At 48.3% G+C, this 20966-nt stretch overlaps 2 protein-coding genes across 4 annotated transcripts; one reads left to right on the forward strand and one right to left on the reverse strand.

The window, feature by feature from the left end:
• The first annotated feature begins 541 nt into the window (after nt 1-541).
• Nucleotides 542-7083, forward strand: LOC122377261. The gene is made up of 4 exons (XM_043357220.1): nt 542-590; nt 1316-1468; nt 3188-3296; nt 4516-7083. Exons 1-4 carry the CDS (start codon nt 557-559, stop codon nt 4736-4738), a joined length of 519 nt encoding a protein of 172 aa, XP_043213155.1. The 5' UTR covers nt 542-556; the 3' UTR covers nt 4739-7083.
• Nucleotides 7084-8380: 1297 nt separating this feature from the next.
• On the reverse strand, nt 8381-19814 carry LOC122377260 (probable ATP-dependent RNA helicase DDX17). Of its 3 annotated transcripts, XR_006255827.1 has the most exons (9): nt 19629-19814; nt 15989-16050; nt 13534-13824; nt 12605-13130; nt 12118-12245; nt 11186-11418; nt 10618-10682; nt 9471-9710; nt 8381-8993 (listed from the first exon to the last, which is right to left on the reverse strand). XR_006255827.1 is itself a non-coding variant. In XM_043357219.1 (8 exons), coding segments are annotated over exons 2-8 (1494 nt in total). In that variant the 5' UTR covers nt 15991-16050; nt 19629-19811; the 3' UTR covers nt 8381-8919. The 3 variants fall into 3 exon arrangements, 1 of the variants encoding a protein (XP_043213154.1); XR_006255826.1 differs by having other exon boundaries at nt 9471-10682; nt 19629-19796; XM_043357219.1 differs by lacking the exon at nt 10618-10682 and having other exon boundaries at nt 19629-19811.
• Between the last annotated feature and the right edge of the window lie 1152 nt (nt 19815-20966).

Raw genomic sequence — 20966 nt, forward strand, 5'->3', positions numbered from 1 at the left:
TGACGTCACAAGGGGGCCAGCTGTAACGGTACCGGGCCCCTTGAGTACTGTCGTGTCCGTCTCACCGGCAGATACAACGGCACAGGTGTTTTCTGACGTCACAAGGGGGCCAGCTGGTAAACGCCGGCCCTGGGAGTACTGCGTGGCGTCTACCCGGCAGATACAACGTCACAGGTGGTTTGACGTCATTGGTCCAGCTGTAACGGCACTGGGCCCTGGGAGTACTGCGTGGCAGATACAACGTCACAGTGGGTCTGTGTGCGTCATGAGGATCAGCTCTAACAGCAATGGGCCTGGGCGGTGTTTACGGGACGCTGCTACCACGCTGCTATCAAATTGCGCGAGCTGACGTCACACTTGTGGTAGTGTTGGAGCAATGGGCCTGTTTGATGTTCCATGGAAACCCAATTTGACACGTGTAAAAGCAGCGTGCTGCTATCACGGGTGAAACAGGGCCCTGGGAGTACTACGTGGCTCTCTACACCGGGATACAACGTCACAGGTGGGTCCGTGACGTCACAAAGGGGTCTAACACACCGGACCCTGGGAGTACTGCATGGAAGTCTACACCGGCAGATACAACGTCACAGGTGGGTCTGTGTAGTGTGTGACGTCACAGAGGGGTCTGCAACTCGTCGATGAGGGATAACAGCGATCGAATGTCTGGTCAAACCAGTTCAGCTTTCTTGGCACATAGATCAGACAGAGGTCTATGATTGACCATAGATAACAGTAGAACTACTAGAGTAGTTAGTACTACAGTAGAACTACAGTACAGTAGAACTACAGTAGAACTACAGTAGAACTACAGTAGAACTACAGTAGAACTACAGTAGAACTACAGTAGAACTACAGTACAGTAGAACTACAGTAGCCATAGAACAGTAGTTCTACTGTTATCTATGGCTTGACACCTGAGATGTTGTGAACATAAATAAGAGATCCGATTCGAACCCATCTCTCGCTTTTTGGCAGACTTAGCACTGTTTATTTGGTAGGCGGTACTATATAGTAACTGTTTTGTTCATAACCTTCTTCGGAATTCGTGTGGTGAGCCGTGAGGTGTTGTTATGGATGTTAGTATGTAGTCGGAATTTGGTCTCGCTGACATCACTCTGTTACGCTAACTTTTCCGCTTCGCTGCTGTTCAGACGCCGTTCTAGCTGTATTATTGTGCTACTGCTGTGTGTTTTTCTGTACGCCGTTTTTCTCCACTGGCCTGTTCTGACATCGTTCTGTTCACCGTTTTGTTCTAAAAGCCATTCTCTTCTGAATGTCATTCTTCTCTAAACTCTGTTCTGTCTTCTCACGCCAGGTAACGAGACGTGTTCGAACCCGATTCCGACCGACGACTGCACGGTGCCGATTCTGCGCTACCTGCGGGATAACGGCACCTATACGGCGGTCAGCGTTCTGAGTAACGCCGTCAGCCGGCGAGTCACGCCCGTGGCCATCACTGTCTACACAGGTAAATTATAGAGGGCCGAACAGTATGTTTGTGGGAATTGCTATCTACACGGGTAAATAGCCTGCCATATTTACGTTTATGTATCTGGCTGTAGCATTATATTCTTATCCACGCTGTTTACCCTCTCCTTTGGTACTCCATTTCATATGCCATAAGTGCATTGAACCGTAGTCACCAGGCCCTCCGTTGTGTTACCGAATGTGTGTCCTTGCGTATCAGTGTGTCTGCAGTGACGGTTACTACTAAAGGCCGCCCTACACTGGACCTCGCTTGTGGGCTGCGGGTTTTTGGGTTTTCGGGTTTCTTCAAAATCAAATAATACAATATAAGCCGAGTCATAACCCACACTACCATCTAACAAGCGAGTCCGCATGTTTTTAGCTTGCGAGCCACCTTGCATCGCATTCCAAAAGTTGATTTTGAGTCGATTTTCGATTTTCCTCGCTGCGAGTTCTGCGAGGTTTGCGGGTTTTTCGTTGGAATCGAATTTTGGTTCGTTGCGCTGGTATTGCGACTATATGTAATTTTCTGAAGGTGTACGGGCTTCACTGCATTCGTGAAGTTACCATAAATGAACGGTCTAATCACTCTATGAATTAGTATTATGCCCGCAAACTCAAAACCCGCAAACTCGCAACCCGCATGCGAGGTCCAGTGTGTGGCGGCCTTAAAACAGGTAACTAAAAAAGAGAGAGCTACCTCGCCCCCCTCTCTCTCTCTCTCTCTCTCTCTCTCTCTGTCACTCACTCAGCAAATTCCCTTCCTTCTTTTGTCTTTTGAATAACGTCCTATATAGCTGACAAATATTCAACCTGAGTCCTTTTTGGTCAATACACCAGTACAATGACCGGTGCATTGACCATGCCCGGCTCTGCCAGGTTACATAACGACGCTCGCTATTGTAGTTAGTTTGCCGCGGTAAAACTGCATAGCTGGCATTGATTGATCAGTGATCGTGTATCTTCAGTCTCCGATGGTATTTTGCTGTATGCATCTTGCAAGCAGCGGAAATGTGCACTGCACGATAACCAGTTGATGTCACTTCCCCAAGACCCCGATACCCTATTTAACTCCGAGTCCAGCCCAAACGTTTTAGTGTTCAGTTTCGTAGGGGGATAACTGAATTGACTGAAGGCTACTGATGTCATATTCACAGTAAATCCTTTTTTCCTATGAACTTATTCACATAAGTGATCTTCATGAGACTGTCAGGTATGCATAAAACCGAATGTCTATCATACAGTAATTATGCACATCCCAAATATCTTACCGCCTGAACTGCGCTTGTTCTGTATCCCTGTGTGACATGTGGGTCTGTGTTTCTGTATCCCTGTGTCCGTCTCCGTGTATGGTGTCCATGTGACTGACCTTGTTATTTCTTGTTTACAGCGGTCCACCCGCAGCTATCGTGCTCGTACTACATCATCCCGCTGAGGTGCGCGTGTTTATATGTTTGTGTGTGTGTCTGTGTTTGTTTACATTGACCCGGTATCCTCTTTATCAGCGGTACGACGGCCACAACTATCGTACTACATCATACCACAGAGCTGCGTATGTTTATATGTTTGTGTGTGTCTGTGTTTGTTTATATTGACCCTGTATCCTCTTTCTCAGCGGTTCGTCGTCCGCAACTATCGTACTACATCATACCACTGAGCTGCGCTTGTTTGTGTTAGTGTCTATGTTGACCATGTTTCCGCTGCCTCTTTTTTTCCGCAGCGGTTCGCCGTCCGCAACTATCGTACTATATCATACCACTGAGCTGCGCACTGGCAGCGATCGCCTTCATCCTGTTCGGATCAATCAAACTGATCAAATCAAACAGAGAGTGAGTATGGGCTCTGCCGCGTGCCTACATTGTTCGACAGGGCCGGCCAGACGTATACATTGAGACTGCGCTAGGAGAACTGAAAAGGGTGAACTAAATCAATCCGATATCATATAGTGAGGGATTGAGTTATATAAGCCCAATCTTAGAGTTGCAGGGTACTTGGATTTGTAAGAAAATTACTTACTTTGAACTCATGATTTGCTTATCAATTAGGTATGAACCATAAATGCGACGTCTAATGATAAAAGCGCACCAATTATAGTTCGTTTTTCTTAAGTTTGCCCCTCACTGTAAACGTCTTTTTGAACACAGCACGAGAATTGCTAGCTGAATTACTGAGAAAACTGGTTAGCGCACAGTGTATTGTAGATGTGAATAATATTTTCAAAAATAAGTTTTGAACACCAACAATTTAACGTTATGTTAAGCGCCGTGCAATTTATTTATTAGTTCAGACATAATTCCTGAGAAGTCGTCTATCCCTGTGGGGCTGTAGGTATTGGCAAATACGAGCTAAGAGTCTGTGAAATATAGTAAATGAATTTTTGATGTATTGAATGGTCGGTTTTGCCATGATCAAATAATTAAATATGGTGATGAAATTGACCAGTAACATGTCGTAAGACGAAAGCTCGTTCTATATTTTCGGCCTCATTTTGTTATTTAAAAATACATCTTACTGCCATGTTACTGGTCAATTTCATCACCATATTTAAGTAAATGAATTTGATGAAATTGATCGTCTGTGAAATCTGGTCAAATCAATGTGCGCCAACCAGTTTTCTCAGTAATTCAGCTAGCAATTCTCGTGCTATGTTCAAAAAGACGTTTACAGTGAGGGGCAAACTTAAGAAAAACGAACTATAACAAAGTTGTTGCAATGTATGACTTAAGAGTCATGTTACCTTTTCCTCAAGTTATAATGAATATGAAATAATATTTTCGGAGTTTCTTCTGAAAAAGGTACCACTACGAGTATCGAAATATTTGCTATCAATTTTTCAATATACCTATATCACTCAAGAAACTCCGAAAATATTATTTCATAAAGTTGTTGCAATGTATAAAAGAGAAATTAAGTAAGGGAACTATTTAGTCAGGGCCAAGGGGCATAATTAATATAAAGTAATCTGCTAAACATTGATAAAATCACCACCAACAAATTATTATATACAAATTACTAATGAGTAATTACCAACCCTCCTCTCTTCCTCAGCTACAACCTGGAGATAGCCGACTTCGACTTCAGTCAGCCGGGCGAGGCGGCGGCGCCGCCTTCGTTCGGCCGCCGCCTGCTGGTCAGCATGTGGCCGGGCGGGGCGCGGAGGGCCACGGGCTCTGCGGGAGCTACCGCCGGGGCAGAATCGGACGCCATCCTACCGCGCGGGAGGACTCGGCGCAGGAGCTATGGGCTGGTGGAGGATTATGAGGAGGATTGATTGGGAGGGAGGACTGAAACTAGGAGGTCGGGTGGGATTTAGGAGGGCTGAGTTGTACGGGAGCACAGATGAGAAGTGGGATATGTTCGACGGGATATTGGATTGGGTCGGATTGGATTGAATAGGCCAGACAGGAGTGGAATCATTGGTGGGACAGTATTGGATAGGTCTGACAGAGAAGCGATCTAAGACCGAGGGAAGTGCCACAACGGATTCAGAAGTGATCTTTAGGACGGTAAATCTGTCTGCTTCTGAGGAGGAGGTTGTAGCGATGAAGGAACCGAGGATGAAGAAAGGGCCTTCCCCGATTGTAGCCCACAGGGCGTCACTAGCGCTCTCCCCTTGTCGAGTCGCTGTGAGTGGACCAATGTTGGTGGGATGACTTCCTGAGCGCAACTGAGCCGTGCGTTCAGTCCGATCGAGTCTATGATATTTAGGCGGTGTAATTTTGTGTATTCGCAATCGCTATGATGGTTAGGCCTCGTAGTGTGATTCTAGCTGCTAGAGTCATGCGGGGCCCGATAACTGCGCGGAGTTTGTTTGTGTGTGGATAGTTCCGAGTTGTCGTCCAAGCCGTATGACTGAGTTTGCTATTTATTCTACCTCTTGTTCTGTCCTGTGAGCTTATCTATACCATATTAGTCTGTCACTTCCCTGGAAGCGAGGTAGTCTGTAGGTCTTACAATGAGCCAGAACACACAAAAGAAGCAGGAGGGAAGATCGCTCGGTCCGTGTTAGTGGCAGCATTCTACATGTTGTCGTTGGTCACGGTTTAGAAAACGGTTGTACCCACTAGAATCGGGATCTGCTGTTACGTCCTGCTTCATCCTTCCTCAGTATTACCCTCATTTACGTAAATTACTCTTAGTCTTGTTTAACCATGACTATGCACTGCGTCTCTTTTCAAATCGTTTGTTCATTATGCGGCGTTTCACAGAATCTTTGGGAGTAATCCAGAATGCGTTTTGAATTCATGCGGGACTATTTTTTTCCGTGTTGCCATATCGGTCTTGCTCTAGTTATTTTATTATGCGATGTTGTATCTGTGATTTTCTTCTATGTACTAGGAAATGAATCATTGCCATCGAACACACAGTATGAGTGTTCTATGTGAAATGTCTCGTCTGCTAAGAGTGCGGATCTCGAGTCGCTAGCTCAAGATCCCGGGCTCCCATTTGATGCGAGTGTCACTGTGGATTTCCGCTGTCTGCTTCGAGCCGTCTGTGCTATCCTGTTGTTCGCCAGAGCCGTGGGTTTTCTACCGGATCTGCGAGTGATAAAAGGGCCTAGGGCGAATCCATGATGCACTTTGTGCGCTATATCATTCGCTCTATCGCCTGTTCTCCGCAGGCGTGGAGAGTTTTCTGTATGCATGCATGCATGCATGCTCTTGTGCGCTTATGTCACTACCTACGCCCTTTTTGCTTCGTGCTGAAGGGGTTCATAGGTGCTCTTCGAACAGCGCTTGATTCAGACGTATGGTCTGCCCGAAAACGACTTGTGTGGTGAGCTACAACGATCCCGAAACGTGCGTTTAGAGTGAGCTGGGTTTGGGACACATTTTGCTCGCCAGTACAGAAGTTAACTAGCGTGAAAGATTGCTTTGTTTAACTTGGAGGTGTCAGTCGCTGGTTGAATTCCCCACATTTAATTGTGTCGCCAACAGTGCTTCAATGTAGTGAGTAGTGACTTGGGACCTGAATGTCGCGTTAAACTTATCGTGTGTATTGTCACAGGCGCTAGATCGCCCAACTCGCCCTAAGAGGCAGTCTATTTCCCGGGGCGAAACCAATGTATCCGCTGACCTTTTTAAACAATATGTTACGACCCCTTGTGTATCGCATGCCAAGTATCAAAATGTGTTGCGGCTCTGGTGTGAAGCCAAGCGTTGGAAAGGTCTGTGCCTAGCTTCGTTTTTCTCCGTAGTCGTAACAACTTTCCTATTTGATCAATGTCGTGCTAAGTTCGGTCTGTCTCCCCCTCTCTCTCTCTCTCTCTCTCTCTCTCTCTCTCTCTCTCTCTCTCTCTCTCTCTCTCTCTCTCTTTCTCTCTCTCTCTCTCTCTCTCTCTATCTCATCTCTATCTTTTATTCGTTGCTTTCGGTCGCTATTTTACTCCGCGTTCTTTTAGGCCGCGTTTCTCGTTTCTCTAGCTGTTTCGGCGCTCCTTCAACCCGTGTTCATTTTTTCCCCTATCCGCGTTTGGCGTGTGTGTAACCGAGTGATCGCAGTTTGACCGTCTTTCATAACCCAGCTGAACTGCGAACAGATTGTGTGCGTGTGAACGGGGTCTGTCGAATATACACTTTTGTTCAAATATACGAAATATACATTATTATGACCTATGTTTCAAAATGTACTGAATGTGGTATTAACAACTTTGTGTCGAGGCGGGAAACAGCCAGATGCTTCGCATAAACGTTCTCGTTGCCTTCTCCTAGGCACAAGGTTCACACTTCTCCCTTCCGTGCTTACAGGGTCGTGTTTCACGGCACACCGCTACGGTGCTACCCAACACTAGGCACGGTGGTATATTGGTTCTGGTTGGGCATTCAGTTTTCATGAAAGGGTAAATAGAATTGCCAATGCTGCTTACGTTTCCATGGAAACCGCTGACACCAATGCCTGGTAGCGTCGGCTACCGACGTGCCGTGAAGCAGGGCCCGGAAATAATCAGAGACGCGTGAATACTGAATAACGCCTTATAACCATTAGCACGCACGTTGGGGTAGGACGCAGAGCACCCTGGCAGAGCCGGCCGCCGCGCCGCCGCGCGGCTCTGAAGGTCAGGGTCTCAAGGGCACTCGGCGCCCCTGGGTTCCACGCCACGGCAAGTAATGCTAGTGTTCCGGCTCAAACAGAACAGGCTGACCATCGGAGATCGATTTTTGGAGAAAGTTGCCAGTTGATGACAATAGTTCACTTCTTATATTAGTTCCCTAACAAAATATCGCCTTCATCAGTTAATATACTTAGTTGTCCGGAAAATTATCAAAGGTTATAACAGAAAATAGAAACCCAATTACCCAACCGTCCAACCGCTATGCAAATTTTATGTTCCTTCTCTTTACATTTTCAACCATGACCCACTGTCACTGACATGCCGAAAGTCATCGCGTCCCGTGACGGCACACGGTCTGTTATTTGCTCCCCTGCACCAGCCGCCATCTGCCGGAACTGACGGGTCGTCTCGTCCGCGGGTTCTGGTATCTTCCATCCGGTGTAACTGCGCAGTTGTTCGGCTCCGACACTGACCCAGATAGGCCGGTCGGTGACCTTGGAGGGAAAGGACGCGAGCGGGATGGGCCGGCTGCGGTCTCGGTTTGGCCGATAGAGAATGGTAAACGTGCGCAGTTATCCTAGCCACATCGCCACCCCGGCGTAGCCAGTCGGCAGCGCACAAGCGAGCTCGGCTGGGTAGAACCGCAGCACGAATGAACAAACTGGCGAATAACCGAGCTAACGGTTACGAGCCGGTGACGTTTATAGTCATCCAAACTGCAGAAAAATGCTTCCCGTAATTATTGTGTGAATGTGGTTCAGCTACCTTTCGGTTAGAATTCCTATAATTATCATCGTAGTTCACTCATTCCCAATCCGCTAACTCCGTCCAACCCTCCTACACTCCAAAAAACATAGCGCATCAGTTTCGTTTTAAAACGTGTATTTCCTTGTACGGAGTGGCCTGCGTTAGGTGTCGGTGCACAGGCGAACAGCAGCTACTATCTCTATAGGTCTGCGGCGGTCGGTGGTCGCGCCTTCAGACACAGTACTTGGACCATCTTTCTGAGAGCCGGTCAGCCGGCTGGTTGGCTCAGTTGGAGCCACATCACATCAATACACCACTGAAGATCAGAGGGCGCCGTACGGGTGGACGCGACCGGCGCTATACAGGGCGGGACAGGGCCGTAGGGGCGCCTGCCCGCCACACGACGCAAGACAGGGCTTCCCACCGCTATACGAGGCGAGACAGAACCGTAGGGCGCCTTCCCACTGCACGCAGTAAGGCGCAGCCGCACGGCCCATCCCGCCGTTCATCTCCATCCAGATGTTAATGGGAATGTGCGGCGCGTCCGTACGACTCGAGCGGCACACCGCGAGACGCAGCGGCGCGTCAGAAATGAGACATGACGAGTGTGAAAATTAAACATTTAATGGCTAGACCTAGTCAGCGGCGACTGCTCACCACCGACTGCCTCCGCGGCTGCCGCCGAAACCTCCGCCCGAACGACGGCCGCCGCCGCCTCCGTAGCGGCCTGAAATGGAGAGAGCGGACGTTAGTTACCGGCAAACTGGGGGAAGGAGGAAGGGGAGAGAGGAAGAGGGAAAGAGATAGGGAAGGAGGGAAAGAGCTAGGGGAGGAGTAGAAAGTAGATAAGTAGCAGCGACTGTAGCCAGGCCCGTACCAGTCCCCGCTGTGATAGCACAGGGCCGAGGGTCGAGCCAGGCGAACGCTATCAGATTCCTGAATACGTCGGCTGTTAGGGAACTCAGCGGACGTGAGAATGACGAATCTGTTTTACACGATTCAGGGCCACGAACTTACTACGAACCTAGATAGAAGAGCGGCCCGCAGCGGAATCGATATCGGACTTTACCATTTCAGATAAACGAATCTATGAAACATCAACGCGGTTCAGCTTGCCGAAAAGTTCATGCACTAAGCTATTTTCTCAAACTGAATACCATTGCAGTATATACCCTTGCCTTATAAAAGACGCGTCTATACTCACTGCGTCCGCCGCCGTAGGCGCGGCTCGAGTTCTGCAGGTCGACCAGTTTCGGGTTGACCACCTGGTTGGCCTCTCGCAGCACAGAGACCAGGTCGCGAGCCTTGGCCGCGTTCTCCGGCGTGAAGAACGTGTAGGCGGTGCCGCTGTTGTTGCTGCGGCCCGTGCGGCCGATCCGGTGGATGTAGTCCTCGGAGTTGTTGGGGTAGTCGAAGTTGATGACGAATTTCACGTCGCTCACGTCTGGGGCACACGGGAGCGTTCGTTAGCGATGGGTTGTTGTAGATGGGAGGTGGGGGTTGTTAGGAAGCGGTCGACGGTTACGGGGACCACCAAACGATAGTTTATAGTTACGATCGCAGCTGTCAGTTACCGTCTCTCGCTCGGCGCCCCCGGCACACGGGCCGCCGCCGCCGGCGCGTCCCGGTCCCAAGGGAAGGTCTCCAGCTGAGAGCTGCTACCGGCCGGCGGCGGCCCGGCGCTGCTACTCACGTGAGCCGTGCGCGCCCGCTCTCTCCCGCCTCCCTCGCGCTCTGCCTGGGCGTCCGACCGGCCGGGACAGAGGCCGCAGCTCCGGCGGCTGACAGCTCGGCCGCCGGTGGCCGGCTGCACGCACCTCCAGCGCGGGCCGCGGCACAGTCGGCCGCGACCGCCGCCTCGGCGGCCAGTAGAGGCAGCAGCTCCCCGAATAATGCCCCGTGCCTTCCCAGAATAATCAGTGCACAATTCGTCCACCAAGTATCCAATGAAACCCACCACCAGAATTATAAAACAAATAGCAAATACCCAAAATCTACCCCTATTTTCCCTTCCACCCCATGCCATTCCTTCCCCCATTCCACTTCCTTCCCGCGACCCAGCTCCTTCTCCCATCTCCGCCATCCCTCTTCTCTCGTTCCCCTTCCAGTCGGTCAGTCTGCCCAGATCTCCAGCGGGCGCGGAGGTTTGACCACCAGCTGCACTCCCGTCAAATGCCACTCTGTCTTCGGCCGGGGGCGCAGCCATTCTGCGCCCTCGGCGGGCCCAATTTAGAGCGGTGGCTGGGAGTATCTGCTGAGCTGGCTAGGTCGCTCGGGCGCCGGTCAGCCGGTGACGGGCGCTGCAGAGGGCTGCGCCCCCGGCTCGCCTGTCCAGCCGGCCCGGTACCTACCGGCGGGTCGACAGTGCTGGGCCGGCGGGCGCCCAGAGCGCCTCCACGACTACCGCTGCCAGTCTCTGCAACAAATCGCAGAGAGCGGCACGGCGGCCCGTTACGGCGCGAGCCGAGCCGATCCGCCGGCCCGCCCACACCACAACCACACAGAACACACACGCACACGGCAAGGAATGCAGCAACAGGCGCCGCCGCCGCCACCGGCCGGCCCCGGAGAGCGCGACAGAGACAGCGGCGGCGGCGCTACAGAGCTCGAGGCACCAGTGACATTGAAATGAGTCTCTCCAGGCGTGCCTACGTTTCCCAGCAGCACACCCGACTAGAGACGCGGCCGCGCCGGCGCCGAGGCGCCCGCGACGGCGGTGCCCGGCTCCGTGCCGCCTCCCCAGACTGAAGCAGAGTGCGCGGTGTCTGTCGGTCGCGGCGTTGTCCGCCGACCTCTCTGGCCCTCTCCCTGACTGACCGACCTGTGGGACGACCCGCCGGCCGTCCCCTCCTCCCGCTGGACGGATGGACGACTGGTGCTCCGGCTGGTGGGCGGTCGCCCGGCCGCCGTCTCACTCACCCAGACCGCGCGCGGCCACATCAGTGGCGACGAGGATGGGCGAGCGGCCGCTACGGAACTCCCGTAGCACCCAGTCGCGCTCCTGCTGCGACTTGTCGCCGTGGATGCACATGCCCGGCCATCCCTCGCGGCGCATCTGGCGGGTCAGCTCGTCAGAGCCGCGCTTCGTCTCGGTGAAGATGATTGTCTTGTTCTCCTTCTCGGCCATGATTTCTTCCAGCAGGCGGAACAGCCTGGGGAAGGACAGGGAGAAATGGGTTAGAACTAGACCCTACCACCAGGTAACTGACCTCCCTGCAGACTTGTTATCGTTGGCAGCGCAATAACATTACGCAATCTCTGCGCAGTTACGAACATTACGCAAGCGTGTTGAAATGGATACGAAACTCCGTAGATCAAACGCACTGTAGAAGCAAAACCGGATAATTACGGCAGCTGGCGTGTTCTATAAACAGAATACCAATCAGCCACCGTTACGTCCTCCCGCCCCTCCCTCCCCTGAGAAGCCAGACTAGCGCAGCTAATCGATACCGATCGATACCCCCACCGCTCGCCAGCTGTTCCCAGCGTCCCCTCCCGTGCCCGGACGGCGGTATATTGCCCAGAGTACGGACTCTGTAGCGCTCCGCGGTGACCCGGCGCGCGGTGGCTGGCACGCCGGGTGTCTAGCGGCGCTGGACGGTCGTTTACGAGCCACTTAGCACCGGCCGGCCACGGTAGTGTCGCCGACCGGTGACTCTAGCGCTCGGAATGAAAAAAAAAAACATCTCGCATGACTGTGACCCTAGCGCTCGGAATAATTAACCTCTCGTATGACTAGAAAGCTAACACTGAAGACACCTAACCTATTCGCGCTAGCAGACGGCATGTCTAGGAACTTCACTCAATGACCCAAAGACGCGTTTTCCTGAAACTCCCCAGTGGTTACTCACTTCTGGAACTTTTCGTGGCTCTCACAGACGTCGACAATCTGCAGGATGTTGTGGTTGGCCGACAGGTCCAGGGATCCCACATTCAGCTGGGTGTAGTCGGTCAGGAACTCCTCCGCTAGACGACGGACCTGCCACAGGACGTGACGACCAAGTCGTTAGAGACAAGGACCTCAAGATTCATGAGCTCAAAGGATGATAAGACTTAACGCGTCAAACAACGGACAGCTAGTCAAACAAACGAAAGTCGCTACAGCTGGCAGCGATTGTTTGAGTTGTGATTGATAGCTGTGTCCCGGGCATGAATCAAGTCTGATAACACTTCTCAGCCTGGGATCTACCGGGACTTATGCTGTCGCCACGGTTGATTAGGATTACCGGTCTAGCGCGACCGACTCCTTGCCCAACCATGGCAATGTGACGAAATCATACCACAACGCCAACAATGTTCAACAGTCATAATAAAAACCTTTTTTTCCCACGAGCTCACCTCCTTAGGCCAGGTGGCACTCCACATGAGCGTCTGCCTGTCGGGCCGGATCTGCTCCACAATCTTCCTGATCTGCGGCTCGAAACCCATGTCCAGCATCCTGTCAGCCTCGTCGAGCACCAGGTAGGTGCAGCGACGCAGGTTGGTCTTGCCCATCTCCAGAAAATCGATCAGGCGGCCGGGCGTCGCGATGCAGATCTCCACACCACGCTCCAGATCCCGAAGCTGAGCGCCCTTGGGAGCACCTCCGTACACACAGGTATGCCTCAGTTTGGACGAGCGGCCAAACTCGTTGGCCACCTCGGAGATCTGTTGGGCCAGCTCACGGGTCGGAGCCAGGATGAGCGCGATGGGGCCGTCGCCGGGACGCAGGTAGTCCTGGTGGTTGATGTGGATGATGGCAGGCAGCATGTAGCCGAGAGTTTTGCCGGAGCCGGTCTGAGCGATACCGACCATGTCGCGGCCGGACAGGGCGATCGGCCAGCCCTGCGCCTGGATAGGAGTTGGGTTCTGGAAACCGTTCTTCCTGGAAACGGGAAAATGGCCGGCGTGAGGCAAATACACAAACCGGTTATAAGAAAAATACGGACGTCTTAATCATATAAAACGACTCTTCCTCGTAGATGACCGGATAATTTGCTGGCTAGCTCACAATACTATCAAATTACAGGAACATGAAGGTGACACTACTGCACGGTGTAAAGATTAGACTGTGCCCAGTGCATGAATCAGGTCTGATAGCTGCACAGCCTGGGATCGTACTGGATCGATATGCTATCGCCACGGTTGATTAGGATTACCGGTCTAGCGCGACCGACTCCTTGCCCAACCATGGCCAGAGGACAGTACATTAGACAGTACGCACTCCATGTCTATCTGTCTCATGCATCGAGCCAGCCAAGAACCGACACCATCCCACGTCAACTCACTTGATGGTGCTGAGGATGTAATCCGGCATGGTGCAGTCACTGAACTCCAGCATAGGTGAGGGCACGGACGAACCGCGCACCGTCACCTCTTTGCTGGCGCGGTAGGCCTCGATCTCAGACTGGCTGCGGGCCTGCACCTGGGGCAGCGGCTGGTAGAAGTCCTTCTGAATGGGTGTCAGCTTGATGGACGACCAGTCGGGCCGGCGCAGGTTGCCGCCCGGCTGGCTGCTCTTCATTCCCATCCGTCCGCCGCCGAACCCGCCGCCGTAACTGCCGTAGCTGCTGCCGTACCTGCCGGAGAACGGGGACGGTAAGGGTCACGACGCTGGGCGGTGGAGTGGAGCCGGGGTGTGGGTGATTTGAAAAGCATACAGATGATGGTAGTTAGGTTCATGAAGTGAGTGGGATACGTAGATCGTTTATTCATAAGGGCTTAATTAGGGCGTGCCGGCTACAAGGTCATTTTGCGCCCGTGGATATGTAGACCGAATACTTCTTGATGACCAACGAGGTATGTCAAAAAACTTCAATGGACTTGATGTGTGAAGGCAAAATGAGGTCGTATTTCCTGGATCAAAAATAACTGCGCTAGTATTTTCATCAATAAAAGGGCTTATTAGGTACTGGTGGAAAGCTGAATAGAAATTATGTATCAGCAATAACCACTTGATGCAGATTTCTCCTGGATGTCTTTGCTTTCAGTAACTTATGATAATTTCTGCATTCAGGGACCATATTGGACTGGTAGTTACAGCATCAATAAAGCTTTTGATATTCGACAGGCAGTACGGACTTACTTCGGACGAACAACGCAATTGTGGGATTTTCTTTGCATGTGTTTTAAGTGTAACTGAGCACCTGTGGCTACTGGCCAGGGCTGAGGAACATGGGAAACATTTCCCAAGCTCCGTTGTCAACTTTGCTCTTTATCCTCTACGTGTTTGTTGGAAAATTGCATGCTTTTTCCTACTCATATTGCGGCTAGCGAGTACGTTACTTTTATCAATCAACGGCTCTCTTGAGCCAGCCTGGGGAGGCCCGCCCACAGCTATCCGGACTTGTATTGCCTGGGGCTTATCAGAACCGTAATTCTTGTCTTCGAAGCGCCCAAGATTCACATAAAACATTAACTACCACATGGGCTTGATGAAATAAAGGGCACCCCCAGTAGATGCTGTAGAACCGGAGCTAAGAGCTGGCATACGGCCACCAAAAACCTGTCAATCTTAAACCATCACAGCATCAAAGAAGAGACTTCCACAGCAAGCTGGAGCTGCCATAGCTGGCACTGTGGTCAAGAACGTCGGTGTTTCTGGTCTGGTCCGTAACACTTATCTCCGATCGGAGACATTTCCCGGCTAGAGACACTGGTTGGGATTTAAAAGGTGCGACGACAGCAATTTACACTGAAATGATGCTTGCTTGTTTGTTTGTTTGTTTGTTGGAGGTTAGGGGCGCAGCGACTGCGAGGTCATTTAGCGCCCATCCATTGAAATGATGGTAATATGACACTGCTGCAGCAGTGCTGAGAAGCTCGTTGATTGTCAGCCATTCAAACACAATCCTTGTCATGATTTTTTTTTTTTTTTGAGGAAGGAGGCAAATGACAAAAGTTCAATGCCAATACATCCACTGGAGCTGAAATAACAATTTTTGGTCTACCTTCACATATCCATTAGACTGAAAACTGTAGTTCACTTCTCCAACAATGCTTTCAAAGGCTTGACATGAATTAGACATAACCCCATTAATTGCAATACATTACTTTTCCAATACCAAATTTCTTGTGCTTTTCTGCTCATTAAAAGCCATAAATGAACTATTTGCTCAAGGCTGATAAATAATTTGTTTCAAGTGAAAAGCAAGGACAACCACCAATCATTTTCATACTACAAATGATGTTCCTCTATCATTTCCTATTTGATTTCCAATCTCTACTGTTCCACCATTTTTAAAAGTAATTACATGACAAAAGATGTTAGTCTGGCATTGACAAGTTTCAAATGTTATTTACTTTGTCTTGCACAGCATGGAGACAAGTTTCCCCTCAAGTGACACATTTTGAAGCATTCTTCCCATTTGTAAGCCTCTCCTGTGAAGAGACAAATTTACAATGAGACCCTTACCTTTCAAATGAAAATCCTTTAGAGACATAAATATACAATTTATTTTTAAATATTTCCATATGCATTTTTTGTTGCCTATATTGACAAATTTTTAACAGTATTTTTGAATTACTGCCACTCTTTCCATGCAACTTGTGACCTTCGATTAAGGCTTATACATACACCTCCACCTTCCTCATGTAAAAATAATAAAAACTTGAAAAATTTATACCTGAATTCAATCATAAGCATTTTCAAAAAGGAAAAAAGTGAAAATACAGAGCCAGAGGCCAGAGGGAGTTAGCAATTAGCACAGCAGTAAGATAAATCAATATGAAAGTTATACTTACATAGTGAGTTCCTTAGGTGTCTGAAGTTTCTTGGAATATTAGTCCTCTTTTTACTTGTTGATCTGAAAAGAATACACATTCAGCATCTGATAAAGATGACCATACAATATTGAGATAAAATGTCTTTAACATGTAAAAGCACTACAAACCTTAACCAAATACTGACTACCTTTTAACTCATGCAGTTTAATGTGGTGCAACTATGGTGACCTTGAGTGCCAGAATAAGCATTTAAGGTGTCTAACGGCAGCCTGGTAATTAATGTACGAACAACTTAGCACCCAAATGCTACTGTTCTCAATTGGGTGACTCTGTGCTCGTTTGTGAAAGAGAACAATTGAAAAAAAATATTGTGTATTACATATAGGCGACGTTCACAAAATAGCCATCCCTAATTCAGGTCTCAGGAGGATATCAGGAAATTATTCTGAGGTCATTTCACCAGAAACACTTCTCGAGACGCCATTCTTTATTAACCTATACATTACTGCCCGAAAATAAGTTCAATCAAATTCAGTCGGTGACACACCAGGGAAATAAGCTAAAATTAGAGCGCTCTATTTATTGCTCCCGCTACTTCACCGTCTCCCATAGGGTCCTGTGTTGAGCTGGTGTCGAGGCTCTAAAAATGACGCCGATTTTTGCACCCTTCTCACGAAAACCGCTCGGACCGCCTGGAAACCAATTGTTCCGCTCTAAAAATTTCATGATCGACGGGAAAATGAATGAGGAAAAGATTGGTCCTGAAATAATTCTGAACTCCCTGTAGAACATATCGAAATATGGCTGCAAACTAGGAGCATGTCAAAATCGACAAAACAATACACATAAACTTACCGGGATTTTTTTATTTTCCATGCATCTGTGTGTGAAATCAGTCGGTTTTTCGGAAAGATCATCTTCTGTTTAATAAATAATTCCACAATTGCAATCGAGAAAAAAACATTTCCGCTGTGACAGCAGTTTTGGCATTGTGCCAGTTGGTGCCAGTGGTGTCGCGTGCGCGGTGCTGCGTGGTCGTCGGGACGGAGTTGTGAGTATTTTCGGTGTTTTAAATGGTTGATGGCCATTTGAACCAGCTTCATATTATTTCCTACAAATTTTTGCATCAAATTATTGCTTTGAAAGACCATTGAAACCCCTTATCTCTTCATTTGCTCTTCATGAAGCACGATCATATTCATCGTCGACGAAAATGGCGCGGGACTCCATGTGCATTCCGATCGAAATAAATCGTAATTTAAATAATATTCGATGATAAGTATCATATTCTAGTGACACATTTTCATAAAAATAAGGCATAAACTTTGCAAGGAAGTCAACATTGGATAATTGAATTCTTATTTTTCTCACATATCCTTGTAGTAGTCAAATGGCTCAATTGTTAGATAGATGTAAGTATATGTTTTGGCTTGATGTTTGCTGTGAAACCACCCAGCCACTTGCTGGTTGAGTGATTTTCTGATAATTACCTGATAATCATTTCTCCTTTTCCTTAAAAGAAACTAAAATTCCTTTCAAAGTAATCCATTTTAAGGAAAGGCGGCCTGCTCATTGGCATTTCATGTTCTTGTTTTGTTATTGCTGGCAGTATTTTGATACAATAATGCAATATGAATTTTTTGCAATAATAAAACCTAAGACTAACTTAGTTAATGCGTCAATCAAACACCCAACAGAAAGATTGAGTCCTTGTGACGTGAAGTAGAATATTCTATGAATGTGTTATGTAGAATATGCCAAATATTAAATTAATTATTATTTGATACCAATAGCTGAGCAGGTGAATTATGCCACAATATAATTTCATTTTCTGGTTTTGAAATAGCCAGCAGTATTTTACTTCAACAAATGTAATATACATGGAATACATGTTGTTATGTTACCTATGTTAAAAGTTTAATAACAGCCAACAGAAGGAGCTGTTTCAGCAGATAATGTTTGTACCTTATGCATTACCTTTCTTTTCTGCAGGACCATGCTTCCACTGGGTGGTCGACATTTGCCTCCTGAAGAAGTTGAGCAACATGAAGACCACCAGATGAGGTGTCTGCAGTTCATGTGGAACTCTGCAGACTACAAGTGTTATGCCAACCACAACCAAAGTGCTGTGATCATGGAGGCATGAACCTCATGACAACACTTCAGATTTGCAGTTGAACCAAAGTGTGATTCAAACCACCTGTGGCATCTCACTCAATGTGTGAACAGTGTGATTATTGTGCAGTGTTCAGCTGCAACTAAGACATTTATTAGTGACTTGTTTTGCAATTAGCCACCAAAAGCATTTTTTTGGCTGGCTGCTGTAATTTGTTGTGCACTGTGCAATAGTGGTAGTGTTTTGTCACTTGTCAAGTTGTCAGTTGTGCATGTTGCATGTTTCTCTTCCCTCGGCCCTCATTATCAGTTAAGTGGTGAATTGGCATCACTCAGTCTCCCCAGATCTCCATTGACTGTCTGTCAACCACCTAACTTGAGATGGTATTTGCTAATAGTGTCAGAAAAGAAGTGATTGTAGACATTTTTAGGAATATGAGCTCCGTTTCATGCGTGTTCCAGTGGTCATTTTGTCACATGTCCCATAGTGTAATAAATGGAAACTGTTGTTCCCTTTTGAAGGTACTCGCGGATGCAGAAAGCGTTGGGCCTAATTATTAAACGCACCCTCCTATCAGCGACGCACGAAATCGACAAATATCATCCTTTTTAGAACAGGAGGAAACGAAAACTTGTGAACATAGCTGTACCTACAACAGTGCATAAGGAATTGAAATTCTGGGAGTTTTTGAAATTCGGAGAAACTCAAGTTGTCGACAGGTATGCCCCCTTGCACGTCAAAGACCGCCTAAAAAACAAACGTCTACAAATGAAGGCAGTATTCGTATGTTCGTTGTAATTGCAGCAGCCTAGCAACATGTATTGCGGTCCGATTGCGAATTACACTCGTGCTCAAAAACTATGCCGGTAACTGCCAATGCACTTAGTCATAGGTGAGGAGAGGAAGGGTTATGTCATATGTCAACATCATAGAAATGGCTTCATCTGAGCTGGGCCTATTGTAGTTGTACATAATTCAACCAATCTATGCATTTCGTTTCTTGCAATCTACTCATGCTTTCACTCCAGTTTCAGAGTAATCATTCCATATTGTACGTCTTAAGATATTGATTTCTATGGCGGTTTGCAATTACTAGCCACGTCTCACCTCAGTTTGGTGGCCCCGCATCGGCCCACTCGGCCGCTCTAAAATTGACTTACGGAGGAGGATGGTGGCTTTTATTTTAGCTTCTCCGCCGACTGCGGGGAGCGCCGTCGCCGAGGTAGGAGCAATAAGTAGCTTATGTTTGGGACTAATTTCCACGCTTAATTAACATTTTAATGTTATTTTAATTAATTCATGTTAATCTTTGACGCATTCTCTTTCTATTGATACCATCCACCGGTCTGAGAATTACTGCCTTGCTGCGTAAGGGCCGATAAAAGATCACGTTTTTAGGGGTATCTCTTCAACATGGGACAGGAGCAATAAATAGAGCGCTCTTATTTTAGCTTATTTCCCTGGTGTGTCACCGACTGAATTACGCACCACCGCGGCGAAGGCGCCAGTGCGATTCGACATCATAAATCGAAGAATACTTACCTGGAGAACGTTTCGTGGTGCTCGGGTACTTGTTCAGTCGAACTTTATAAAACAGAACCGATTGTGTCACAATTCAACGATTACTTATCGGCTAAATTGAAAATGCAAAGTACCCGGCGTCTGACAACCTTCCCTGCGGAGGAACTCACCGGAAAGACCGATTCACCGTAGAGCACCATATAGCAAAATTTAGGAAAGCTTGTTCTTGGTTTCATTTTTGTCTGTAATAGTCTAATTTAGTGTCTAATTTATTTTGAAAAATAATTTATTTTCCTGCAAATAACAAATAAGTGAAAAGTCCCATTGCATCAAAACAAAAGATTAAATCAAATCAAAGACAGCACTATTGTACCCGGAAACACATCCACGGGATTAGTAAGCTAAGGAATATAGTTTTTATATTTTTGTCCCAATATTATGCATTGGGAATATTTTTGTGTTTCAGACCTCGTATGATTGTTGCATGACTCTCAAAGTATTGAAATAGATGCATCTTATTCTATTAGACGCTGAAATTGCATCGTAGCGTCCATTCGTCATAGCGGACGTCACGTTCCCAGAACGTGATCAAAGCGCGAGGGACGAGGGTTATTGCGTAATGGCCAAAATTGGTGTGCTGGAGCATAGTGGATACCTAATGGATGTGAATGCATAGTAAAGGCTTCAGACCTATTCTCACTTTCATCATTTACATCAGCAATCAGCATGAATCCCTGGGCAACGGCTTATTACGGGTCCGGGCAAGCCGGGAGTATATAGGGCCTTGGGTCCGGGAACCAGCTCCAGATGTCGCTCTTGTAGGCATAGGCGGCGGAACGGGGAGGGCACCGGGGCACCGTGCCCCCCCTTTGATTTTGGCATTTTAACATTAGCCCTATGGGCGTTGCATGGAAAGAATGGGACCAAAAGTCGGCAGTGCCCCCTTAATTGAAGGTGTTCCGCCGCTACTGCTTGTAGGCTCAGAGACACTTGCATTCGCCAATGGTCAATGGATGATAGGGTATAAAAGTGCCTCTTCACATTGAGTAGGCTTCACTGCACACCAGCAGCATTTTGACATGTCAATGATCGCACGTAATCGCCATCATCACCAGTGGCTCTCCCTCGTTTCCCATTCCCTGCTCATCCCGACTACAGCGCCCTCAGCTGCCCAACCGCTGATTCAGTGTTGACCGCAAGGTGGAAGCACCGTTCAGGACATTTCCATTGACTCAACCGACTCAACCACGAACGCCAAGGCCCTCTAACCACTAACGAGTAACGCCTTGTGCACCGTATGGCGTATGCACTGCAGTGTATGCATTTATACGTGGGGAATGGGTTTACGCCCGAGTTTTT

The sequence above is a fragment of the Amphibalanus amphitrite genome, unplaced genomic scaffold (genome assembly GCF_019059575.1).
Source record: "Amphibalanus amphitrite isolate SeventyFive unplaced genomic scaffold, NRLGWU_Aamphi_draft 002683F_arrow, whole genome shotgun sequence".
Taxonomy (NCBI): Eukaryota; Metazoa; Arthropoda; class Thecostraca; order Balanomorpha; family Balanidae; genus Amphibalanus; species Amphibalanus amphitrite.